Raw genomic sequence first — 20,514 nt, forward strand, 5'->3', positions numbered from 1 at the left:
AAAATGGAATAAATGCGTCAGTTAATATTTTAGTTTGGATTGATAAAAAGTGATTCATTTAGTGTATCCATAAAGTTTAACCTGGAACTTTTTCTTTCATCTAAAGCATTTTTCACCGTCGTTATTTGAAAACGTTTTATGGCGTATTTCTGAAAGATCTGCAAGATATAAACAATTAAGCAGGGACAGATGTTTAAAAACAAAAATTACTTTCAACTAACCGTAACCTTACCAAAATGCAGTGTTATTTTTTCTTACCAATCAACGTCACTTCTTCCGTCCAAGTCCGCAATACATGCACTAATCACATAATTAAAGAAAGTCCTTTGGTCAAAATGAAACATTTCAGTTTGGTGCCCTGCTGTAAATTTAAATAGCAGTAAAGAAAATACATTTAACCATAATTATAAATGAGAAAGTTCACTTGAAACGAACTAATATTTATCTGTTTTATTGTTTTTATTATTATTATTTCCTACGGATAACAGGTTTGTTATACTTTTTTCAGCGTAGTTACCAAAATAAAAATAAACTAAGCAATGCTGCCGGCTACATTGGCATTCTTTCTTTTCAAAGCACTAGCACAATTTGGAATAAGGAATGCTTACTGTTATCTTTTGTAATTTAGCCTACATATCAGTGCTCAATGAGTGTGAAACATAACTTTTGTTGTGTCAAGGTGCTATTTTATGTCTTCTGGACTTAAAACATTGATTCATTTTTCTCGAACTCTCTGAAGTGTGTGTTCATAGGGGAAGACGTGTGAGGAGATGCGATGTGAGGCATTTTGTGTCCTCTATTGGGTTTCAGCATCCTAATGTGTGCCTCCCACTACTCCCACGGAAGCTTCATGCATCTGTGCCCACGTCTGTGAGTACAAAAAAAAAACACACACACAGAGGACCCAGAAAATCATTCAAAACACTGACCTAGTTTGCAAGACCTGTTTCATTGGAGGCAGTTTTTCCCAAAAGGCCAAAGGCACCCGGGAATAAAAATAACACACACTTGCACTCTATGTTAGTGCCGTTGTGGCCTAACACAATGAGTCTATAAGACTATGTTGTTTTGCACTAATTTAACTCATATTCAGTCACCATATAGAACACGGTTGTGCTTCGCTGTGTATGTGGTCGTCACAGGTCATACTGTATTTAGCAAGTGAATAGAAAGTGCAGAAAACTGTGTGGTGACTTTCCAGCACCTGACCATTAAGACAACTTTATTTGCATTTGTACATAGCCATACAGTTACCACAAACACTAACTGTGAAGAGAGAACCGTCCTCATGCACAATCTAATGAGATGTAAAGAGATGTACTGAAAATGTTGCCATTACTGTGTAAAGGTAATAATGGTTGGTTTTGATAGACAATTATTGTGGTTGCAGTGCTTTACAACTACCAACTACTCCATCAAATAGCTGTGACCAATATTTTTATTCCCTCGTGTAGCTAAATAAGGCAACGAGAATTTTCGAGATACCTCTCAGTATAATGAAGTTGTAAACTAAAACCGCAATAAAAATGTATATTAATCAAAACTGAGCATAAGCATCTTTTAAAGGCAGACGTTTTGTATTTTTGTCTTGTATTGGATCTCACTGCATTATGCAGGTGATGATAATGTTGCAGGTTGACTTATTAGATTTTTTTTTCAATGCTGAAATATAACATCTCTTTGGTTATTTGGAAATATTTTATATTGGGAAACACATATTTCAGACAAAGAGAAAACCTGAAACCAAAATACTTCCTTCCACTACAAGCAAAACAAAAATCCTTAAGTTCCATTGCAATACTTTAGTCCAAAGTATCAGTTGCACACTGCAGTGTTAAAGGCACAATAAATAGTCCACAATAAATATTATAACCTCTTTCTTTCATATTTATTTGCAAATTAAAAGCAATAAAAAAATAGTGTAATTTGAACATTTCGCGGTTGACACAATCACACATCATACTAATGCATGTTCAGCAACTTCACATCAGGCACTTCCTCTTTCTACCAAAAAGTATTTTTCAGTTTGACACAAACACATGGGTTGTATTTCTGGTATTGTTGAGGAATCAGAGTAGTAATTACCAGTCATTACCAGTTGGGTAGAGTCATCCAAAATGGAAAGCTCCATTAGATTGTCCATGTATTTGGAAATGTCTTGCCAACTGTATCAAACTGACGACTACACAAATGAATTAATGAGTAAAAAAAAACTCATTATGGCTATTTAGTTGAGTTTATTATTTTGTTAATTTCTTTATTTTGGATAGCATCTACCTGCTGGAATGTTGATGTGTAATGTATTTTATTAATATATATGTTTGGTGGTTTAAGTGCCTCCAAGCACTTCTGTTAACCTGATAAAGTTGACCAGCAATGTTAGGTACTCACTTGCAGAAGCTTATCAAAAATTTAACATGAGCCGAGTAATCAAGACTTGACTTGATTGACCTGACCAGGTGTTTTTCATTCAATTGATGATCTGTTTGCATCTATTCTTACCCAATAGATTCCCAATATGATCAGATACTTATGGACAAGACATGGTAATCCTTTTATTGGTATAAAGTGAACCGGTGTTCTTTATCCCCCTAAAGCAGGGGTCAAGAATCTAATGATGCAAGTACTGCTTTCTTCACCTGTAATTTATTAAAAATACTAAAAGCAATCCATCATGCAATCACATATTTTTATATACAGTACATAATCATTAGGAAACCTGTTACATCTCAGCTTTTGGTTGAAGGTGATAGTTTATGATTTTTCAGGAATTATTATTCCCCCCTCCCTCCTACTAGAATACGGTAGATCTGCCCCTGCACTGAGGAGCAGCACATCGCCACATACTGTACGGAACCAAAACGAGCAATCTGCAATAAGCTCACAATCTTTAAAGGTGTGTTTACTTGAGGATCATTAATTTGATATGATCACAAATGGCAACTTAACACCGAGCAGAAACTGCTGAATACCATTTTGGTTCTGAAACAGAATTTTCTTTATTCCCTGGTGCATCTTTTCCTATCTAGAAAAGCTGTATATGAAACCAATTTATTATAAGTTATGGTGCTAATCTTAGTAGTTGTCAGACAAAAGCAGAGCACATAGAGACAAACAAGCATTCACATTCACACCTTTGGACAATTTATAGAGTCTTCGATGAAACTAACATGCATGTTTTTGGAATGTGGGAGGAAACTGGAGTGCTGGGAGAAAGCCCACGCAAGCACAGGGAAAATATGCAAACTGTCTGGATTTGAACACCCAACCGCAGAGCAGTGAGGCAAACAGGTTAACCACTAGTCTCTGCACAGTAAAAGAATAATTGTAATTGACACTTGATTGTGTCTGTACAATCTAGTGTGCAATAATGTAAATACATCCTGTATATTTTTCACTTATTTATGTAGTAGATTTTGTGTAAATAACTATACCACTCTCTGCTCCCTTAATTTCCCATGGGGATTAATAAGGTTTTCTGAATCTAAATCGCTTAACCAAAAGCAAAAAAATAATACACTTTCTAAAAAGAAGTTGAATGATAATCCTCACTTATTACACTTTCAGGTTTTTTTTTCACTACATGGTAAAGAACTTCATCAGAACTGGAGGTACTATATTAATTAAAACAATATACTTTAAATACCATCAAGTGGCACCATTGTCATGGAAGCTGAGTGGTTCGCACAGTGAATGCGAGTGTAAATTGTTGTTTGTTTGGGATAGACTCCAGCTCACCCTTGACCTCAATGAAGACAAGCAATGTAGAAAATGAATGGTTAGATAGATTATAGGCATGTATAACTTATGTTGTGATTGTTTTATTTTTCTCATATCCTCTTGGAAACAGAAAACAGGTTTATTTCACTCATTTGAAGTTGTCAAAGTAAAGACAGGGATGGCAGAATAAGATTACTTTCCAGAATGTTTGACTGAATCTTTTAACTCCATAAAATAATAAAAGTTAAATGTTGATTTGTTCTCAACTGTACTTTTTTTTTTCTTTTTTAAATAGTGATTTTAGTTATGTCAAGGTTTCTTTCTAGTTTCTATTTATATGTCTTCAACCGCCATGACCTTGAGCATCACCACAGCGGTATTTTGGTTACCTTCTGGTTAGGCCTCTTGCTCTTCTGTAACTACACACATCAGCCTTCTTGCTCTTCAGCAACTTGACTCATTAATAATAAATACGCACTTACAGGCTGTCTATGTACTTTTTCAATTTGTTGACTGATATCTGCCTCTCCTTTCCTTTCTGCACGTCTCCAGAAAAGATGAGCAAGCACAAGGATCCAAAATGTGCTCCTCACATTGAAATATTGTGTTGATGTTGCATTTGCCCTTCATCCGTTAGGAAGGAAACGCTCCTCTTTGAGATGCGGAACTGGGCAGTTGCTACACATTTGAGCAAAACAGGAAATTTCTTGTTTCCTCCGCTGCTTATAGCAACAGCTTGCACCACACCACTTCTGCATATGTTCACACATGAAGAACACCACCAAGCACACATTCACACACAAAACGGGACCCAGCCGCAGTTTTAGATTGAGGTACCAGAAGGCTGTGGCTTTGAACCACACTCTTGTGCATGCAATGGTGGGAAATGAAATACTCTGTGTGAGTGTGGAAATGTTATTGCTTACACTGGTTAGTGTATCACAGGATACCATAGCGAGGACCAAATAACATTCAAATATGCCCCCAAGTGGTTGGAAGCACCACAAGTAATTGAATTGGATTAGATGCTTCCGCCGATGACGTGATGCAACGTTTTTGTTGTTGATGATCTCACCTTTAATCTTTCTGAAATGTAAAAGTACTGCATTTTAAAATCTTTTAAATGTTTTTCACTGAGAAATCACCCATCTGAAAAACAAACAAGAAAAAAAACATACATTTTGTTCCTGGAATCGGTTATTGATTATACACCGTAAAAATGTGCAGTATGTTGTGAATGTTGGACTCACAGTATACCTACAAGTGCTTTGATAATCCGTGACAGTTTAACAAAAGGTTGATTTTATTTCTGAGAGTCATACCATTTTTCAACATAAACTTATTTTGGATTGCCGAGACTTAAAAAGTGTCAATAGGATGTAGGCTTTAAATAGTTCTTTTTGATTGATTTGTGTATCACTTTGGGCTTCAGCGTGAGGAATAAAATCGTTAAAATACCCACTAAAGAAATGCAAACGGGTACAAAAAGGAGAATGTACCACAAAATAGATTCTCCATATTCCTCATGACACAAAAATGACTGGGAATGCCAGATGCTGTGTGTTTGGAAAAGATCTGTACATTCCATTTCCGACTGTCCGACCATATGGATTGTCTTTGTTGTTTCAAATGTCCTAAACCACTCTGTCTGACAGCAGTTGAATGGATTTCCTGTGAGGAAAACAGTGTGAAGTTTAGAGGCTAATGTGTTGGCCTGAAGTGAGGGAATAGTGGACAGCTCATTGTCCCTTAAATCGAGCTGTTTTAAGTCAAGACCCGAGATCGAAGCTGGAAGATGTGCGAGAGAGTTGCATGAAATATTCAGAGACTTCAGATTCTGAAAATTTGTGAAGTCCAACTCCCCAACGTGTGTGTTTCCCAAACCTAAGTGGTGTAATGTTGTGCTCAGACTTTTTATTGATTGTTGGCCTCTTAGTCCGGGGTTATCAGATAGTTCTAAATGTGTGAGAGAGAGTCCGGAGAATGCAAAAGGCGGAATTCTTGGAAGGTGGCATCCCTTGAGGTAAAGCTGCCTTAAGGACACTGTGGTGTTCCAGGCTATCCCTGCACTGCCCTCAACTTCCTCAGGAAGGCATATTCCCATGTTGTTGTAACTCAGGTCCACTGACCTAAGGCTTGGCAAGGCAAACAGTAGTTCTGATGATAAGCAGTCAAGATCATTCAGGCTAAGGTTTAGGTATGTCAAATTGCTAAGAGTTCTCAACGTAACGTCATTTGCTACGATCTCTTTCAGTCTGTTGTTGCTAACGTCCAATTCATACAAGCGATCAGAGAATTGCTCCGAAGTTAGATTCAAGCTTTCTAGACAGTTGGTGCACATTCGGAGTCTAGATAGGGAGGGCATTTTGTGGATGAATCCTTGCGGGAAGTAGTGCAACTGATTTCCTCGTAGGTCTAAAATCTCCACCGAGGAGATGTCGCCGTGAAGACTGTCATCCCACAGCTGAGCCGTGATGTTGTTTGTGTTCTTCCTCAGGTTGTAGAACTTGACAGTGGCGGTCAAGTTGGGGAATGTGACATTGTCCGCCAGGTGCTCATAAAAACTCACAATGTTGTGGGACAGGTACAGATTCTGTAACCGGCTCACGTTGGGTAGGAATGGAAAGAACAGCAGTTTGTTATCGGACAGATCAAGCGTCTCTATTTGGAAAGTGTCATTGACATCCTGCCTGGAGATGAACCACTCGATGAAGTTGTGGCTGGCGTTGAGGACCACCAGCTGGGTCATGTCGAAGTCAGTCAGGCAAGGTAGATAGTTGAAGGCCAAGTTGAGTCGTTGTAATCTGGGAGTGCTGTCGAAGGCGTTGTCGATCTCAAACAGGAGGTTCCTCTGCAGGTCGAGGTCTTTGAGCTGGTGGAGATCCCTGAATGAGGTCTCGTCCAGGCGGCGTAAGAGATTCCCTGAAAGATTTAGGTACTCCAGGGCTGTCAGATTTTGAAGAAGGACGGCAGCCATTTCTTCATCCAGTTTATTCACTGATAGATCTAAAGATTTAAGATTGGGCAAGGTCTTTAAAGCGTTGCTGGTTTCTAGATATCTAATATTCAGATTATTATTTGCTAAATTAAGACTCTTCAACAATTCGGAGTGCTGAAAAGTGTTAGACTGTAATTTCTCCAGCTGGTTGCAGGCTAAACTGAGGCTAGTGAGTGAGGGATACTGAAGAGAGTTGTCCTGTAGTATCTTGATAAGATTGTGATTGAGCTGAAGCTCCTCAGTGGTGCCTGGTAATCCCACAGGTACTGACGTAAGGTTGCTATTGTTGCAGAGAGTCGTTCTTTGTGTCTGTAGACAGAGAGAGAACACAAAATACATGATTGGTCGGGACGCTGTTGGCTACAATGTTACGGTACTTAAGAGTTCAACATTTCAAATCTTTCGTCGTCTTTGATGAAATTATGAACCTTTTTTCCTTTTTCAGTGACATTGAAAAGACAGTAGCCAGTTTCATTTGAGCTGTTGTTGTTATTTAAACCTATTTTGTTCTTGTTGAACAATTTGTAATTTCATATGGTGCATAAAGTACTAGCTATTGAATGAGAAGAAGACCTTAGACTGGTACAGTATGCACATTTTCATAAATGATTGGAGAAGGTCGTGGGATCCGTTGTGATCTTTTATGCCCATGTATTTATTAAGCTAGAATTATTAGGTTTTTTTCCTTCTGCTTGTAAAGGAAGAAATTGTGGTACGATCTATAACTGTACCTTTTCCCCTACACCAAGCAGGATGTTAATTAGATAGCAGGATAATACTGTTACAGCTACTAATACTACAAATGCATAATATTTGGTGCAATTTAATTTTCACCTCCCAGTAGTTGAGTCACTATTGTATGAATAAAATACCCAGAATCTTGTATCATGCCCCTTCACCTCAAAGTATAGCCTGCGACAAACCAACAAGAATGACAATTGCTGTCATTGTATTTTGTACTTTTTGCAACGATTGCCTCAATTTTTCAAAAATAATGAATGTACTTTAAAGTTATTATTAGATAAGAAAGAGAAATAGAACAAACTCAGTGTTTTAGCACTTTTTGCAGGTTTGAACCCCGGTCCTCAGAACTGTGAGGCAGATGCTCTAACCAGTCTTCCACCGTGCCGCCTACTTTTACTATAGCGATGGATATTTTTTGTAAGTTCTCTATTTATTTTTTTTCCTTGAACATTGTGTCAACTATTGAGCTATATTTACCTTGAAAAGCTTGTCAACATGTGAGGGAGTATCCCTTCCACAAGCAAAAAAAATCTAAAAAAAAACCATTGCTTTAAGGATTTATAGTATATTTTTAAATAAACCGACCCACAGCCAAGTGACGATAATATGGAACTTAGTCCATTATATAAAAAGGGAGCGCTTACCAGCTTGCACTGACTGTGTTGCGGATGACTTGAGGTTGGTGTGAGGATGGTCCACATGGATAACAGTAAGCAAAAGAGGATGGATGAAGGGCCGTGAACTGACATTTTAACATCCTCACTGTTCAGAAGATAATGAAAAAAAGAGGTATTTCATGAAAATGCATATTTATTTCCACTTTTTTCATATATAGCTGAGCAGCAATTTTAATACCGTTCGATTTGGTGTAATTATTGTGTAATAACTGACAAGTTTTATTATTGTTGTCTTCATGCCACAATGTAAAACCAAAAGCACCTAAACTACCATATAATATAATCAATTTAATGTAACATGAAATAATAAACTACAATATACTTATAATTTAATTTGTGTTCTGTGTATCATTTTTATATTTTTCTTATATTTCAAAGCACCACGTGAAACTGTGTTTTTTCACCTTGTGATTGCCAATATTAATTTTTGTCGTCAAAGCCAGTGATCATAAACCCATGTCACATTTAATTTACATGTGTTGTGAGTCTCACACGGAATATTATTTTTTATTTCAAAATGTATTAAATGTTCATTTTTTTCTATAATAGTTCCAAAATGAGCTGGCACTGAAATAAATGCAGTACTGTACATCATACTGAATAGCATTATTTTTAAAATCTTAATTTTACTAATTTCACTTTGTGGGTCTCCAAGCAATGTGGAAATAGTGTTTTTACAGAAAAAACAACAACAATAAAAAATACTAACGATAATATAGTACGAGATGGGTTTGATCAACAATGTGCACTGCTCCAATAAATAAACATTTAAAGTTATCATTCAGATTGTTTCTTAGACAGTATCTGTTAGTTTTCCAGTAATAAACTGCATATTACATTAACTTACAGTGGTGGCTAGGTGTGGATTCCCCAAGCCACTGATGCCCGCTCCCCTCACCATATCGCTGTTTCACTCTCCGCTGTAGTGTGTTCTCATGTGTGATCTTCATGTGCCGTCCTCTGACAGAAGCACTGACACCTCTGTTTTACTATTCACAGAAGCATACAACGGAAGCCAAGTCACATGGACAAAGCTGCAATCAGAGGTTCTCAAGCTCGAGGGGCCACAGGAAGGCAAGTGGTGCTCAACTTGTCGTCTTCTTCCTCCTCGCCAGAGCCCGGGCGTTATATCTCACATATTAGAAATGTGGTTGCGAGCGCAGCTGCCACCACAAGAGCTCTGTGAAAATGCGCAATTGACACTCTTTTGACACACTCTTGGCCTACTCTGATCAGCCAACATACTGGAGAGGAAACCAAACAACGTACACACCCTTCCTGCTCGGTTTGAAGCCTGCTGCTACAGTAGTTAGTACAAAACCTATTGGTACAGTTAACATTATCGGACATTTTGTATTGTATAGTTTCACTGCTGTAAGGCATTCAAATACAATTCAATCAGCGGAGATATTCACTACACTTTTTTTTTTCATTGTCCCTGTAGTCATATTTTGACCCAAATTGTTTATCCTTAGTATCCAAACCACAAGCAAAAATAGGGAACAAGGAATAAGGAAGTGAAGTGGCTGCCTGGGACATAGGTCACAAGTGTGGCAACAACAATCAATGAGGCATATGATGCCAAGAGGCTAATGTATTTGGTTGGCAGGTGCCAAAACACTAATAGTGCTCCTGCGCAGCATGTATAGCAATTAACTGAGCACCTATAGCATTCTTTGCGTTAAACTAACATGATCTCAGTTGGCATTTACATTTTGATATATTTTTGGTACTATGTCATCATCGTTTTAATTAAGTGCACTGCCATGCAAAAATATTGTAAACTAATACACCTGCCCAATCTCATGAGATCCAATACAAGTCTTCACAAATTCTACAATTGAAATAAGATAGACTTTCAAGTCCATTAGATTTATATCTCTCCATCCATTTTCTATGGTGCTTATCCTGACTAGGTTCACGGGTGAGCTAGTGCCTATCCCAGGTGACTTTGGATACACTCAGGGCTGGTCACCAACCAATCACACGGTCCATATAGACAACCACTAAACAGTCACATCTGTGGAAAATTTAGAGTGAACCTAATGTGTACCTTTACCTTCTTGTTTTGATGTAGGTGTACCTAATGGTATTATCTGTGTTGGTAGAGTCGCTGTTGTCCAAACTGCTTAATGTATTCCCATGCCTATACTGTACATATTTTGTCTTTCCAATGTCACGCCTTCAAGACAATATTTTTGTCTGTATAAGTATCTTTGTTAATGTGCTACAGGTCAAGTAATTTGTTGATTATTTTCATGTAAATTAGATTAGTTTGGCAGGTGCATAGACAAAAGAAGGGCAGTTGGTGAATTATAATTTATAGTAGCAGCTGTAATCAGAGCATGTCTAATGGTGTGTTGACTGAATATGAATCTTAGGCATTATTGTTTGCCTAGCTTCAGGGATTAAGGCTGTGATGAGGAACAGCACGATATGTAAATCTGCGTTCTATTTTCGAGAACTGAGGAGGTGGAGTATAATAGTAGGGGGGATGTGGGAAATTTTCCTGCAGGAAAAAGGCAGTTTCATGGTGTTTAAATATATCCAGAAGAAGAATTTGTTGTGCAAGTGCATTGTCTATTGTCAGCCTAAAAGTAATCAAAACAGGTCATGTGTTTACAGTACACTAGATGACTGTAAATATTTTTTTTTTTTTACTTAAGTACATTTCAGAGTCTGTAGTTTTTTTTTTCAGTACTTCTATTCAATCCTATTATACTTCAATTCCAGTATTATTTTTTTTACACAAAGCATATGCAAGAATTTGTACTTCTACTTAATTACAGAGTGTGAGTACTTTTGCCACTTTTTTGACTGTGCAGAATACTCATTTAGAGAGGTCTATCTTGCATGGAAAGCATGCACAAGACAATTGCTGCACTGACCTCTTGTGGAAATCAACGTATTTCAGTTCTTTAAAATGAGCAGATACTATTAGGGGAGTTTGAGAGGGAAAAAAAAAAAAAGACTGGGAAAATATCAAGGTTGGAGACACGGATCGACACATACAGTGACAGTGCCAGAGAACGACAATATCAGAATAGAGAGATGCGGTCATGAATGCGGTGATCCACAATGAGACCATGCCACAGAAGAATGCATCAAAAAGCCATCCAGAGTGGCACCATGTAATAACTTTATTCTCCAGCTTTTCAACCATACAGTAATAGTACCATAGATAAAACAGAGAAATAAATAGTATATAGTGTAATACTATAGTAGCACATTAAAAAGGACACACTGACATGACATTTTCCACCATTATTGGATGTGTTGGATTAAAAACGACTGATTATAACGGTCCATATGCCACTTTCCATGCATGACAACTACTGAGTCAGGTTGCGTTGCTGTGGCATACAAATCATAATAAGGGTTATAATAGATTATTCTACAATTAGCTGTTTATTTAACTCTTTAACAGCGAGCTTTATTGCGTTAAAATTGAGTTCTTTTAGTTTTTGCCGTAGTCTACAATGGTTTAGATGGGCCAAATCTGTGCTTCATGTTCAGCGCTGAATCGGGTGAAAGGTTTATATAATTTGATGTCCTACATGTATAAGCAGTCTGGTATCTAAACTGTAAAAGTGTTAGCTCCCATTCTGACGCATAAATAAACAAACAGTCCTTTTCACAGTCTAAAAATCTGACTCAGAATTCATGTTGAGATGTGGTAGAAATGTCAACAGTCCTCGCTATGAATGCGAAGGGCTGCTTAGGAGAAACAGGACGGTTCGGCCTTCACAACCTTTAGTTATACACGGCTCCTAGCCATCCAGTGGTTTCCCCAAGTACACCATCGTGACCTCAGTGTTGCCGTACACGGCGGAGACTGCAGGGAACAGGCAGGCTTTGGGCAGTCCCCGAAACGCAACTCCCAGAAACTCAAAACCCCTCTCGAAGGCTAATGTCTTGTCATCCATGTCGAGAATCACTCGTATTCTCTCCCCAATCTGCAGAAAAATACAAAATGGGCAACGGTTTAATCAACATTTTAACAGCGATATAAGTGTACAAAGAAGTTAACCACTATCTACTATATTCTATGTGTAATCGTTACCTTTTAATAGGTCGTGATGGATGCATACCAGCTTTTAGGGATTTCAGAGTAAAGAGAGAGGACTGCTGAAGGTAGTGGCGGGCTGAGCATTTAGTACCGGTACCTAGGCCTTCAGTGGGGACTATATCCACTTTGTACTACTAGTATCACGTCGCGAGTATAGGAACCATCAAAACTATACAAAAATGCAATATAATAAGGTGTGACATTACACAGAGAGAACTATTTCGTGTATTGAGGATGAATAAATACCCTTTCTGCTAAAGCAAGAAACCCAGTTATGACGACCCCAAACCTCTACACTACAACCACAACTGTGCCACGTAGGTACGCACTGTACGTTTGTCAGCTAGTTTTGGGCTTGGCGGAGCTCTCCTTCTCTTGTCTTAGCTTTTCTGGAATAAGTCTGCCTTAAAAATAGATTATCCGAGACTGAGTCAACTTTCCCTCTCCGTCGGCCATTGTCAGCCATAAAAAACTTGTCAACGTGGTTGCGGAGGGGATTTGTGTTTGCTGATGCGTCCAAATGCCACATACACAGTGCATGTTTCGGACACTGTTGCAGACACTAGTGCATTTCCTTCTTTAATTATTGTTGTTGTTGACTTATTGTGGTCATTTGTACTGTTTTAGGTGACTTCAGTATTTTACCCCAAATTGTGGTTGATGAACTCAAGGGCGTTTGAATTTAGAGGTTCCATTGTATCCAGTATTTTATGTAGTGGCAACAGTCACCAGATTGGCACCTACCTGATATTTTGGTGCATTGTTACACTGTGGGAAGTTCCCGTTCACCTCCCCGTTGTGAAGTAGGTTGTTGTCGACCAGGTTCCAGCCCCAGCTCTGGTCGTCGCTGCCCAGAAGGGCCACGTAGCCTTGGCACTGCATGGACGCCCGCTTGGTGGCGATGCCAATCACCGCCACCGTGCCCAGAGGGCCTTCCCACCAGATCTCCCAAGCGTGGCGCCCCTCCGAAAAGCCGATCTTGCCCCGTGCTCCATCTGTGCTCTGGGCGATGGGGTTGCGGTGCAAGGTGAATCCGTTTTTCTTCACGTACACGTTGCGAGAGCAGTCATGGGAGCTCAGAGCGTGTTGGAAGGATTTGAGCTGGAGACAGATTAGAATTGTGATCATCGAGAACATTTTACACAGTTACAGTAACACAACCATTGAGGTGGAAATCATTCTGAAGGTCAGGAATGTTGTGGTTCTTCTGCAGCCAAAATTCATGTTTGTCAACCATCCATCCATTACTACTGCTATATACTGCTTGTCCTCATTAGATTCAAGGGTAGAGCTGCAGCATATCCCAGCTGACTTTGGGCGAGAGGTGGGGTACACCCTGGACTGGTCGCCAGCCAATCACAGGGCACAACCAGACAAACGACCATTCACACATTTTAATTTGTTACACTAACATGCGTGTTTTTGGAATGTGGGAGTCCCTGAACTTACAAATTGCAAGGCAGACGCGCTAACCACGAACGGGCAAAAGTGCTTTCCCCTTTGCCATCCTGTTTAATAGACACATCGCCCATTCTGTGTGACCCCGAATACTTTATACATCACCATAACGCAAAAGGGGCATTTAAAGTAGCAGCGATGGTGCAAATCAACCCACGGGTCTCCCAATCGGAACCAAATAGTAAACTCACCTTTCCCTTGTATGAAGGGAGGTTGCACAGGATGTCAGACCGCAGAGCTTCGTCATTTAATGTTCGAGTCCCCAGGCTGCGCCACACTTCGCTGTTTTCATCCCCCAGAATGTTGTTCCAGTGCCAGCACACCAACGCGCATCGGGTCAAATCGGCGAGCTCTAAATAGGAGAAAATATGCTCTAGGACCCGAGCTGGTAGCCTCCCGGCTACCCCTGCTCCTCCCCCGGACGCCGTAGTGTAGAGAGGGCCGGCGGAGCTGCAACTAGCTCCTGCTGCGCCCAGACAAGAGGAGCCTCCACCGGCCGCGCCCGACATAATAGTCCCACTGTTTGCAAACGAGCGAAAACTGTCACCTAACCCCACAGAATGTCCCCCTATTATTAATTTAATGTCGACATTTTAGCTATTGACACATACATGGGTGCTACTGGAACCACAACAGTATGGATCCCATTCTTCCCAGTTCAACCGCTGAGGGGAAATGATGCGTAAAGGTCCTTGAAGAAAAAAATTATAATAATCAGTAACATTATAACCAGATACTCTGGTCATTCTAAAACATTCTAGTATGGCGTTAAGTTCTTAAAATGCTTAGTTCATTACGTTTAAGTGTATAAATAAGGATAAATCACCGCCGCAGTTCAATACACTTTTATCACGTGCTAGGACCTGATGTGACGTCACTACACACCCCATGGCATTTGGCTAAGCGCTGTGGAGCAGCCCAGTTTACCAACGTGCCTACGTGGCGGCCATGTTAGGCGGGTCAATGTTGCCATTAAAGGCAATGCATGGACATTGAAATTGAATCATAACATGTTCATTTCTCAATTTATTTATACTTACTTACCTACCTACTTGTGAAAGGTTATTGCGCGGCGTTGTGTGCAACCGTATATCGTACAACGGCATCCTTGTTCTTTCGGTTTTTCGAGCCGTCCACACACATAGATTACTTTGCCCTTGCCAGTTTAGCGACGCCTTAAACACACGGTTTAAAGGGGGCGTGTCATATTTACCTATTCATATCTGAGGCATTTGTAGTAGAAGGTTAAAGTGTTGCAATCTTATTATTATTTGAATTTTATTAGTTTATTTTTAAAAAGCACAAACTGTATATCAAGCTACGGGACAGAAAACACAAATAAAATTGGTTAAAATGCAGTCATGTATAATTTTATGTATATATATTATATTTTTATAGAAAATAATTACCAAAAAATCGAATATGTTGTACAATTGTCTTAGATAAATAATGATTTTCACAAATCCCAAATTAATTTGCAAAGCGTTCTACAAATACAATTTAAAAAATGTATACGTTTTCTCTCATAGTTTTCGTTGTTGTGCGTTTTGAGAGATTTTATGACCACAATACATAATAAAATATCTAAATAATTGAATAAATCCCAATCCGTTTTGGGCCCTTATCACGCGGCGCTATGCGGAAGTGACGCGGGCACTCCAAAGAGTTCAGCATCTGGGAGCAAAACAACAGCCAGCTTCATTTGAGTTGCCATCGGGTCTTCAACGAAGCCTAATTTGCACACGGCAATAACATCTACCAGTAAGTTATTGCAGTCCATTGGGCTATTTTGCTTAGCGTTGTGTTGTCTGCCGTGTTGGGCCAAGCCAGTGGTGCAGAACACAGCTGTCCGGCTGGCTGCGGCCTCCTCCTGGCTGCTGTGCACTAACTCCGTCCCTCCAGAGGTGTTTTTGTTGTTGTTGTTGTTGTTTTTTTGTTTGTTTGTTTGTTTGTTTTGCGTGGTCAGGCAGGTGAATTTCCTGCAAAGGTATCAATAGTATGAATACTGGACGTTCTCAATGCAAAGCACACGCGGCATCGCTCAGGTTGAGCTGCTAGTCGGGCTCGCGCGTTGACGCTAGCTAACGATAACAAAAGCGTCGCTCGGTTCACCTTCGCACACCTTGCCGAAATTCCTCCACAGCATCTCCAGTTCAGCGCGGAGCGCAGCCAACACCGCTCCCAATAACGCCAATAGCGTGCACCGAACTGTCATTTCTAATCATCTTTTAAAGTCCAATTTGCCATCATATCGCCAACTTCTTATCATTTTAATCGCATTCACTCTCATGACTTTGTTTGTAGTTCAACTGCCATATATAACGTGTGTTCGGTGAGAGAAAATTTTTTTTTTATTTGCCATATAACGTCGCACTGTGCCCCGTTGTGTCCTCGAATACGGAGAGTGTGTATTTTGATTTCCACAAGTGCGTAACGAGTGTGGAGTCATTTTGAGCCCCGGACGCCCGTCATCGCTTCAGCCTCTGTGCAATGCGCCGTGGTCGCCGGTAGGGGGCACATCTGACTTTGAATGTGATTGCTTCATTCTGGTCACATCTAAGGGGTTGTGCAATCCCATTATCTGAACAAATGAACAACCATTATAGGTTGTTCATTTTTACTTACACTTTCGAAAATATTTTTTCCAATCAAGTAGTACAATTATTATTATTTTTAATGATTCATCTTAGTCTCATTTGCTTATATCCCAAATCCTGGCATTTGAACAGATGTGTGTGTGTGGACATTTTACATGCACTGTAGGTGAAAGAAGATGGAATGTAAAAAAAAATATATACAGTACATACTCTATATACATATATTTTTTTTCTATAATCGCAGGATTTGGTGGCCATAATGAATCCAGTGTACAGCCCTGCACCAACAGGGGTTCCTTTCACCAATTCCAAGGGTATAGGCTATCCAGGTAGGTTTTTGCATCAAGTGTCCTAAGTAAAGGTTTTATGCAAGTATTTAATGTTTGGTTTTTTTTCATTTGTTGTTGTCATGATAGCTGGCTTCCCTGTTGGCTACGCAGCAGCTGCCCCAGCATACACTCCTAATGTCTACCAAGGAGCAAATCCAGCCTTCTCAAGTGGTAAGATCTATTATAAACCCTATATTAATGCTACAATGTTTTAATAACCCTGTAACGTTCCTAACGGTCATACAAGTTAGTCACGTATAGTAAAAAAAAAAAAAACACTTGTACTGAATAGTACAGATATGTAATTGAGAGGGAACTGGAACATGTTTGCAGTATTTCTGCAATTGATAAAGCCTTGTGACGCTTAATTGATTGTACTGAGCCAGTCGCTTTTTGTATGTCACACCTTTCAAAGTTTGACTTTGGATGTTTCACTGTCACTTACGGACACTCACACAATGTAGTTCCACATAACTGCAAAGTCCAACAATGATGATTATTCATTTTCTTGGATAGTTTTGAGCAAAGTGAAGTATTATAATCTGTGGGAAGGCTGAACATTTGATACATTTTGTAAATGTGATGTAATTAGATGACACGTGTAGCCTCCCTGTTGATGTGACCAGCGAGTTGTTTGAATGCATTTCATTTTCTCTTCTGTGATCCAGGTTACGCCCCTGGGGCTCAATTCAAAATGTCCTGTTCCCCAAACACCGGGACTGTCCCGCCGTACTCATCCTCCCCAAACCCCTACCAAGCTGCTGTATACCCAGTAAGGAGCAGCTACCCCCAACATAACCCTTATGCACAGGTATGTAGAACTTTGTGGTGCTACCTAGTTTATAAAACACAAAAATACTATCTAATACACTGTACTGCTTGGTGTAATGTAGGCGCTGATACCTTCACAACAGCAAGGTACTTACTTCACACAGCCACTGTATGCGGCACCGCCTCACGTGATCCATCACACAACAGTGGTCCAGCCCAATGGGATGCCCGCGGCCATGTATGCCCCATCCATCCCTCCTCCCCGCAACAATGGGGTTGCCATGGGGATGGTAGCCGGCACCACTATGGCCATGTCAGCTGGTGGGTAGCATTGAAGTAATAACTATTATGGCAGCTCTCTGCTCAGGCAAGACTAATCTAGGATCATAATAGGTAAATATATTCTCGACACAAGGGAAGAAAATATAAGAAGAACCTAGAGAGACCGAGATACTGTTTATAAGCCATCTTTTTTTAATATAGCTGTTTCGGTCATTTGTGTTTTATGGTTTCTGTTGTCACTTGTTTATTTTACCCCAAATTACTGGCAACATATTAAATAGTACAATTGAGCTTTTTTTGTGTCAAGTAAAAATGCTGGATGCACAAATATGCCAATCTTGTTCTCTCTGCATGTCAGGAACTCTGCTGTCGACTCCATCACCAGCGCCCGCCGCTCTCGCCCCGCACCCCGTCACCGTGCCCACATATCGGCCCGCCGGCACGCAGAGCTACAGCTATGTGCCCCCGCAGTGGTGAAGTCCAAGCAGAGTGAGTATGATGTACAGGCGGTGTTAACACACCCACTAAGTGCTGACAAATGTCAGTTTTTTTTTTGTTTTTTTTTTTTCACTTTTTGGACCTTGGTGTGTCTGCAGGTGAGGTGTATGATATGCATTCACACTCCACTCCAGTGTTTTTTGCTCGCGGCGGTGGACCAACTCTGCCAGCATCTGCAACCAGTTTGTCTTCTTCCAGTATAATGTGAATCTGAAACCATGTAGGTCCATTAGGACAGAGAGATGGGTCAGGCCCGTCTATCCTCGAGTCTTAATGGAATTAGGCTTCATTCCACGCCGCACCCCTACAAGCCTGTTGCATATCTCACATCCAATGGCCTAAACCTCCATGCAATTGTTTATGCAGGCTGTCATGCAGAATTTTACAGTTTTAAGTAGCTTGTGGTGAAATTGGAGTTCGGAGTAGTTTGTCCCCACCTATTTTGGAGATGCGTCTGATGTTGAATGCATGTTCTGTATGTTGATATGTCAAGTAACGCTAGCGCAATCGACCTGCTGTGACCGATGCAAACTCCTTCAAAAGGAACACATCCAAAGGACGTTAAAAGTAAGAAATCTCCGATGCTGACTTCCCAGTCACCCCATCTTAAATGTGAAACAAGATGAGAAGTGTTCATGCAAAAAAAAAAAAAATAATAATAAAAAATAGCAAAGTTGCACCGTTATGTGCAGAACCAACTGTTCTGTTTTCACAGCTTTGTGTTTAATTAAGATGACCTTGTTGGTTTTATCTTATTTCTTTCAGTGATGCAATATGTGCATTGTGTTTTACCGTGAGCGTATTTTAGGGAAAGAGTGGGATTTTAGGCTCTGGCTGAGTGTTGTTCCAACTCCGGCTGAAGCAGTTTTTTGGTTTGTCCTTGATACCTTTTTGGTGATGTTAGCGGGAAGAGAATTGATCTGTTTTAGCCAGGCCACCCATTAATAGAGTGGATACGCAGGAACCATTGTGTGTGTGGGTGCGTTTAAATTGGAGACTATTAAGAAATTGTGTCATACACGTCATTGAATTGTCCCAATTATTTTGTTCTTGAAGGTCTTAAACACTACACCACTGCTAACTACTAAAGTTAAAGTAACCCATTACTATTAAATTCCATTTGTGAATAGCACTACTGATGGAAAGCACCAAGTAATTCTAAGCCGTTTTTGACATTACTTGCAGATGCAGCGTCGGGCTGACTCCACACTATCAATGTCTCATACTGGCTTTACTTAAGATGTCACCTCGGTCACCTGTGTTCAGTAATCTGTTTTGTACATGTTATTTTGGTTCTTGTTTTGTATTCTAAAGAAATGAGCAAAAATAAAAAGGAATATAAGACTAAACTTGCTTACTGTTGTTTTTTGTACAATCCTTGAGAACTAATTTTGCTGTGCAACGTAAATGTGACAAGTTACCTTTATCGTTGATGCTTGTGTCAAATGGGTAACTTTTACTTCTATTATTATGTAGCATTCCTTCCATCCGTCCCTTGACATCTCATCTCACGTTGCATACCGTTGTGCCCTGTTGTGTCCTCAAACACAACTGTTTGAATTTAACAACAGCTAAGGGAGAGGAATTCATGCAGTATAGTGAAATTTAACAAAGGAGAAAGAGAACTATACAAAGGAAAACATGAGAAAGGAATAAAGTGCTGATAAAATTCTGGGAATTACATGATGTCAAATGTAGGACAGATAGAAAAGTCGAAATACGTCAGAAACTTGGAGTAATTATAAAACCAGTATTGAGAGACCAAAAGACTGGAACAATCTGAAAAAGGTATTAACTTGAATGAAGAAAATTAGGTGGCTATAAGGTTAAATAAGTAACAAAATAGATAATATATAGTATCTTGTTAGCTGTGAGTCTGGAAAAACCTTTTAAGATGACAGAGGATGTGGTGGGCAGTCTGAAAAAGGATATGTGTATGTCAAAGAGTGGTGAAATGCCTACAACAATAAATATTGAGTATTTGAACTCCTGTATAATTTAAATAATAATAATAATTCAACACTGCTTGCAAGTATGAAAAGGTTTGTTCATGTAGCATCATACTAAAAGGAAGACACAGGAGGTGTGGAGTCGAACGTGAATGGGGAATGGAGGGGCACATAGTATTGCTTATAGAGTGGGGGAAGAAAACTTCTGCAGAAATATACAAGTCAAAGTTGGGGGAAACATGCAGAGGCAGTAGTTAATTCAGCGAAGTAATAAATACGAGTATTAATGGGTAAAGAACTATTGCAAAGTAAAATAAGATTGTAAGGAAAACGTTCTATATTTCATCTTTTCATATGAAAATGAAACGTTTGTAAACTAAAGCGGGAATCATTAGTAATCGATAGGTGGCAGTAATGCACGG

At 39.6% G+C, this 20,514-nt stretch overlaps 3 protein-coding genes across 7 annotated transcripts; 1 reads left to right on the plus strand and 2 right to left on the minus strand.

Moving 5' to 3' along the window:
- Window positions 1-1,915: 1,915 nt before the first annotated feature.
- nrros (negative regulator of reactive oxygen species) lies at window positions 1,916-9,334 on the minus strand. Of its 2 annotated transcripts, none has more exons than XM_061666017.1 (3): window positions 9,038-9,334; window positions 8,107-8,224; window positions 1,916-7,027 (listed from the first exon to the last, which is right to left on the minus strand). In XM_061666017.1, exons 2-3 carry the CDS (start codon window positions 8,209-8,211, stop codon window positions 5,090-5,092), a joined length of 2,043 nt encoding a protein of 680 aa, XP_061522001.1. In that variant the 5' UTR covers window positions 8,212-8,224; window positions 9,038-9,334; the 3' UTR covers window positions 1,916-5,089. The 2 variants fall into 2 exon arrangements, with proteins under 2 accessions (XP_061522001.1, XP_061522000.1); XM_061666016.1 differs by having other exon boundaries at window positions 2,122-7,027; window positions 8,987-9,334.
- A 1,922-nt stretch (window positions 9,335-11,256) lies between these two features.
- On the minus strand, window positions 11,257-14,827 carry fbxo45 (F-box protein 45). Of its 4 annotated transcripts, none has more exons than XM_061666444.1 (4): window positions 14,715-14,827; window positions 13,858-14,018; window positions 12,953-13,309; window positions 11,257-12,095 (listed from the first exon to the last, which is right to left on the minus strand). In XM_061666444.1, exons 1-4 carry the CDS (start codon window positions 14,770-14,772, stop codon window positions 11,910-11,912), a joined length of 762 nt encoding a protein of 253 aa, XP_061522428.1. In that variant the 5' UTR covers window positions 14,773-14,827; the 3' UTR covers window positions 11,257-11,909. The 4 variants fall into 4 exon arrangements, with proteins under 4 accessions (XP_061522428.1, XP_061522425.1, XP_061522427.1 ...); XM_061666441.1 differs by having other exon boundaries at window positions 13,858-14,357; window positions 14,711-14,797; XM_061666443.1 differs by lacking the exon at window positions 14,715-14,827 and adding an exon at window positions 14,278-14,663 and having other exon boundaries at window positions 13,858-14,185.
- Window positions 14,828-15,309: 482 nt separating this feature from the next.
- On the plus strand, window positions 15,310-18,822 carry fam168b (family with sequence similarity 168 member B). The gene is made up of 7 exons (XM_061666283.1): window positions 15,310-15,427; window positions 16,508-16,592; window positions 16,680-16,763; window positions 17,261-17,403; window positions 17,486-17,684; window positions 18,004-18,134; window positions 18,242-18,822. Exons 2-6 carry the CDS (start codon window positions 16,523-16,525, stop codon window positions 18,120-18,122), a joined length of 615 nt encoding a protein of 204 aa, XP_061522267.1. The 5' UTR covers window positions 15,310-15,427; window positions 16,508-16,522; the 3' UTR covers window positions 18,123-18,134; window positions 18,242-18,822.
- The last annotated feature ends 1,692 nt before the right edge of the window (window positions 18,823-20,514 follow it).

Source organism: Phycodurus eques, chromosome 21 (assembly GCF_024500275.1).
Source record: "Phycodurus eques isolate BA_2022a chromosome 21, UOR_Pequ_1.1, whole genome shotgun sequence".
NCBI classification, from domain to species: domain Eukaryota; kingdom Metazoa; phylum Chordata; class Actinopteri; order Syngnathiformes; family Syngnathidae; genus Phycodurus; species Phycodurus eques.

Bases quoted from the DNA above. Each gene is read 5' to 3' on its own strand.
- fbxo45 (XM_061666441.1), bottom strand. From the start codon at position 14,175: ATGTCGGGCGCGGCCGGTGGAGGCTCCTCTTGTCTGGGCGCAGCAGGA. The intron at 13,310-13,857 runs GTGAGTTTACTA...ATCTGTCTCCAG, and splicing joins TCCCTTCATACAAGGGAAAG to CTCAAATCCTTCCAACACGC. The intron at 12,096-12,952 runs GTAGGTGCCAAT...ATTTTTCTGCAG, and splicing joins ACAATGCACCAAAATATCAG to ATTGGGGAGAGAATACGAGT.
- nrros (XM_061666017.1), bottom strand. From the start codon at position 8,211: ATGTCAGTTCACGGCCCTTCATCCATCCTCTTTTGCTTACTGTTATCC. The intron at 7,028-8,106 runs GTAAGCGCTCCC...CTCTGTCTACAG, and splicing joins AACACAGTCAGTGCAAGCTG to ACACAAAGAACGACTCTCTG.
- fam168b (XM_061666283.1), top strand. From the start codon at position 16,523: ATGAATCCAGTGTACAGCCCTGCACCAACAGGGGTTCCTTTCACCAAT. The intron at 17,404-17,485 runs GTATGTAGAACT...GGTGTAATGTAG, and splicing joins AACATAACCCTTATGCACAG to GCGCTGATACCTTCACAACA. The intron at 17,685-18,003 runs GTGGGTAGCATT...TCTGCATGTCAG, and splicing joins CACTATGGCCATGTCAGCTG to GAACTCTGCTGTCGACTCCA.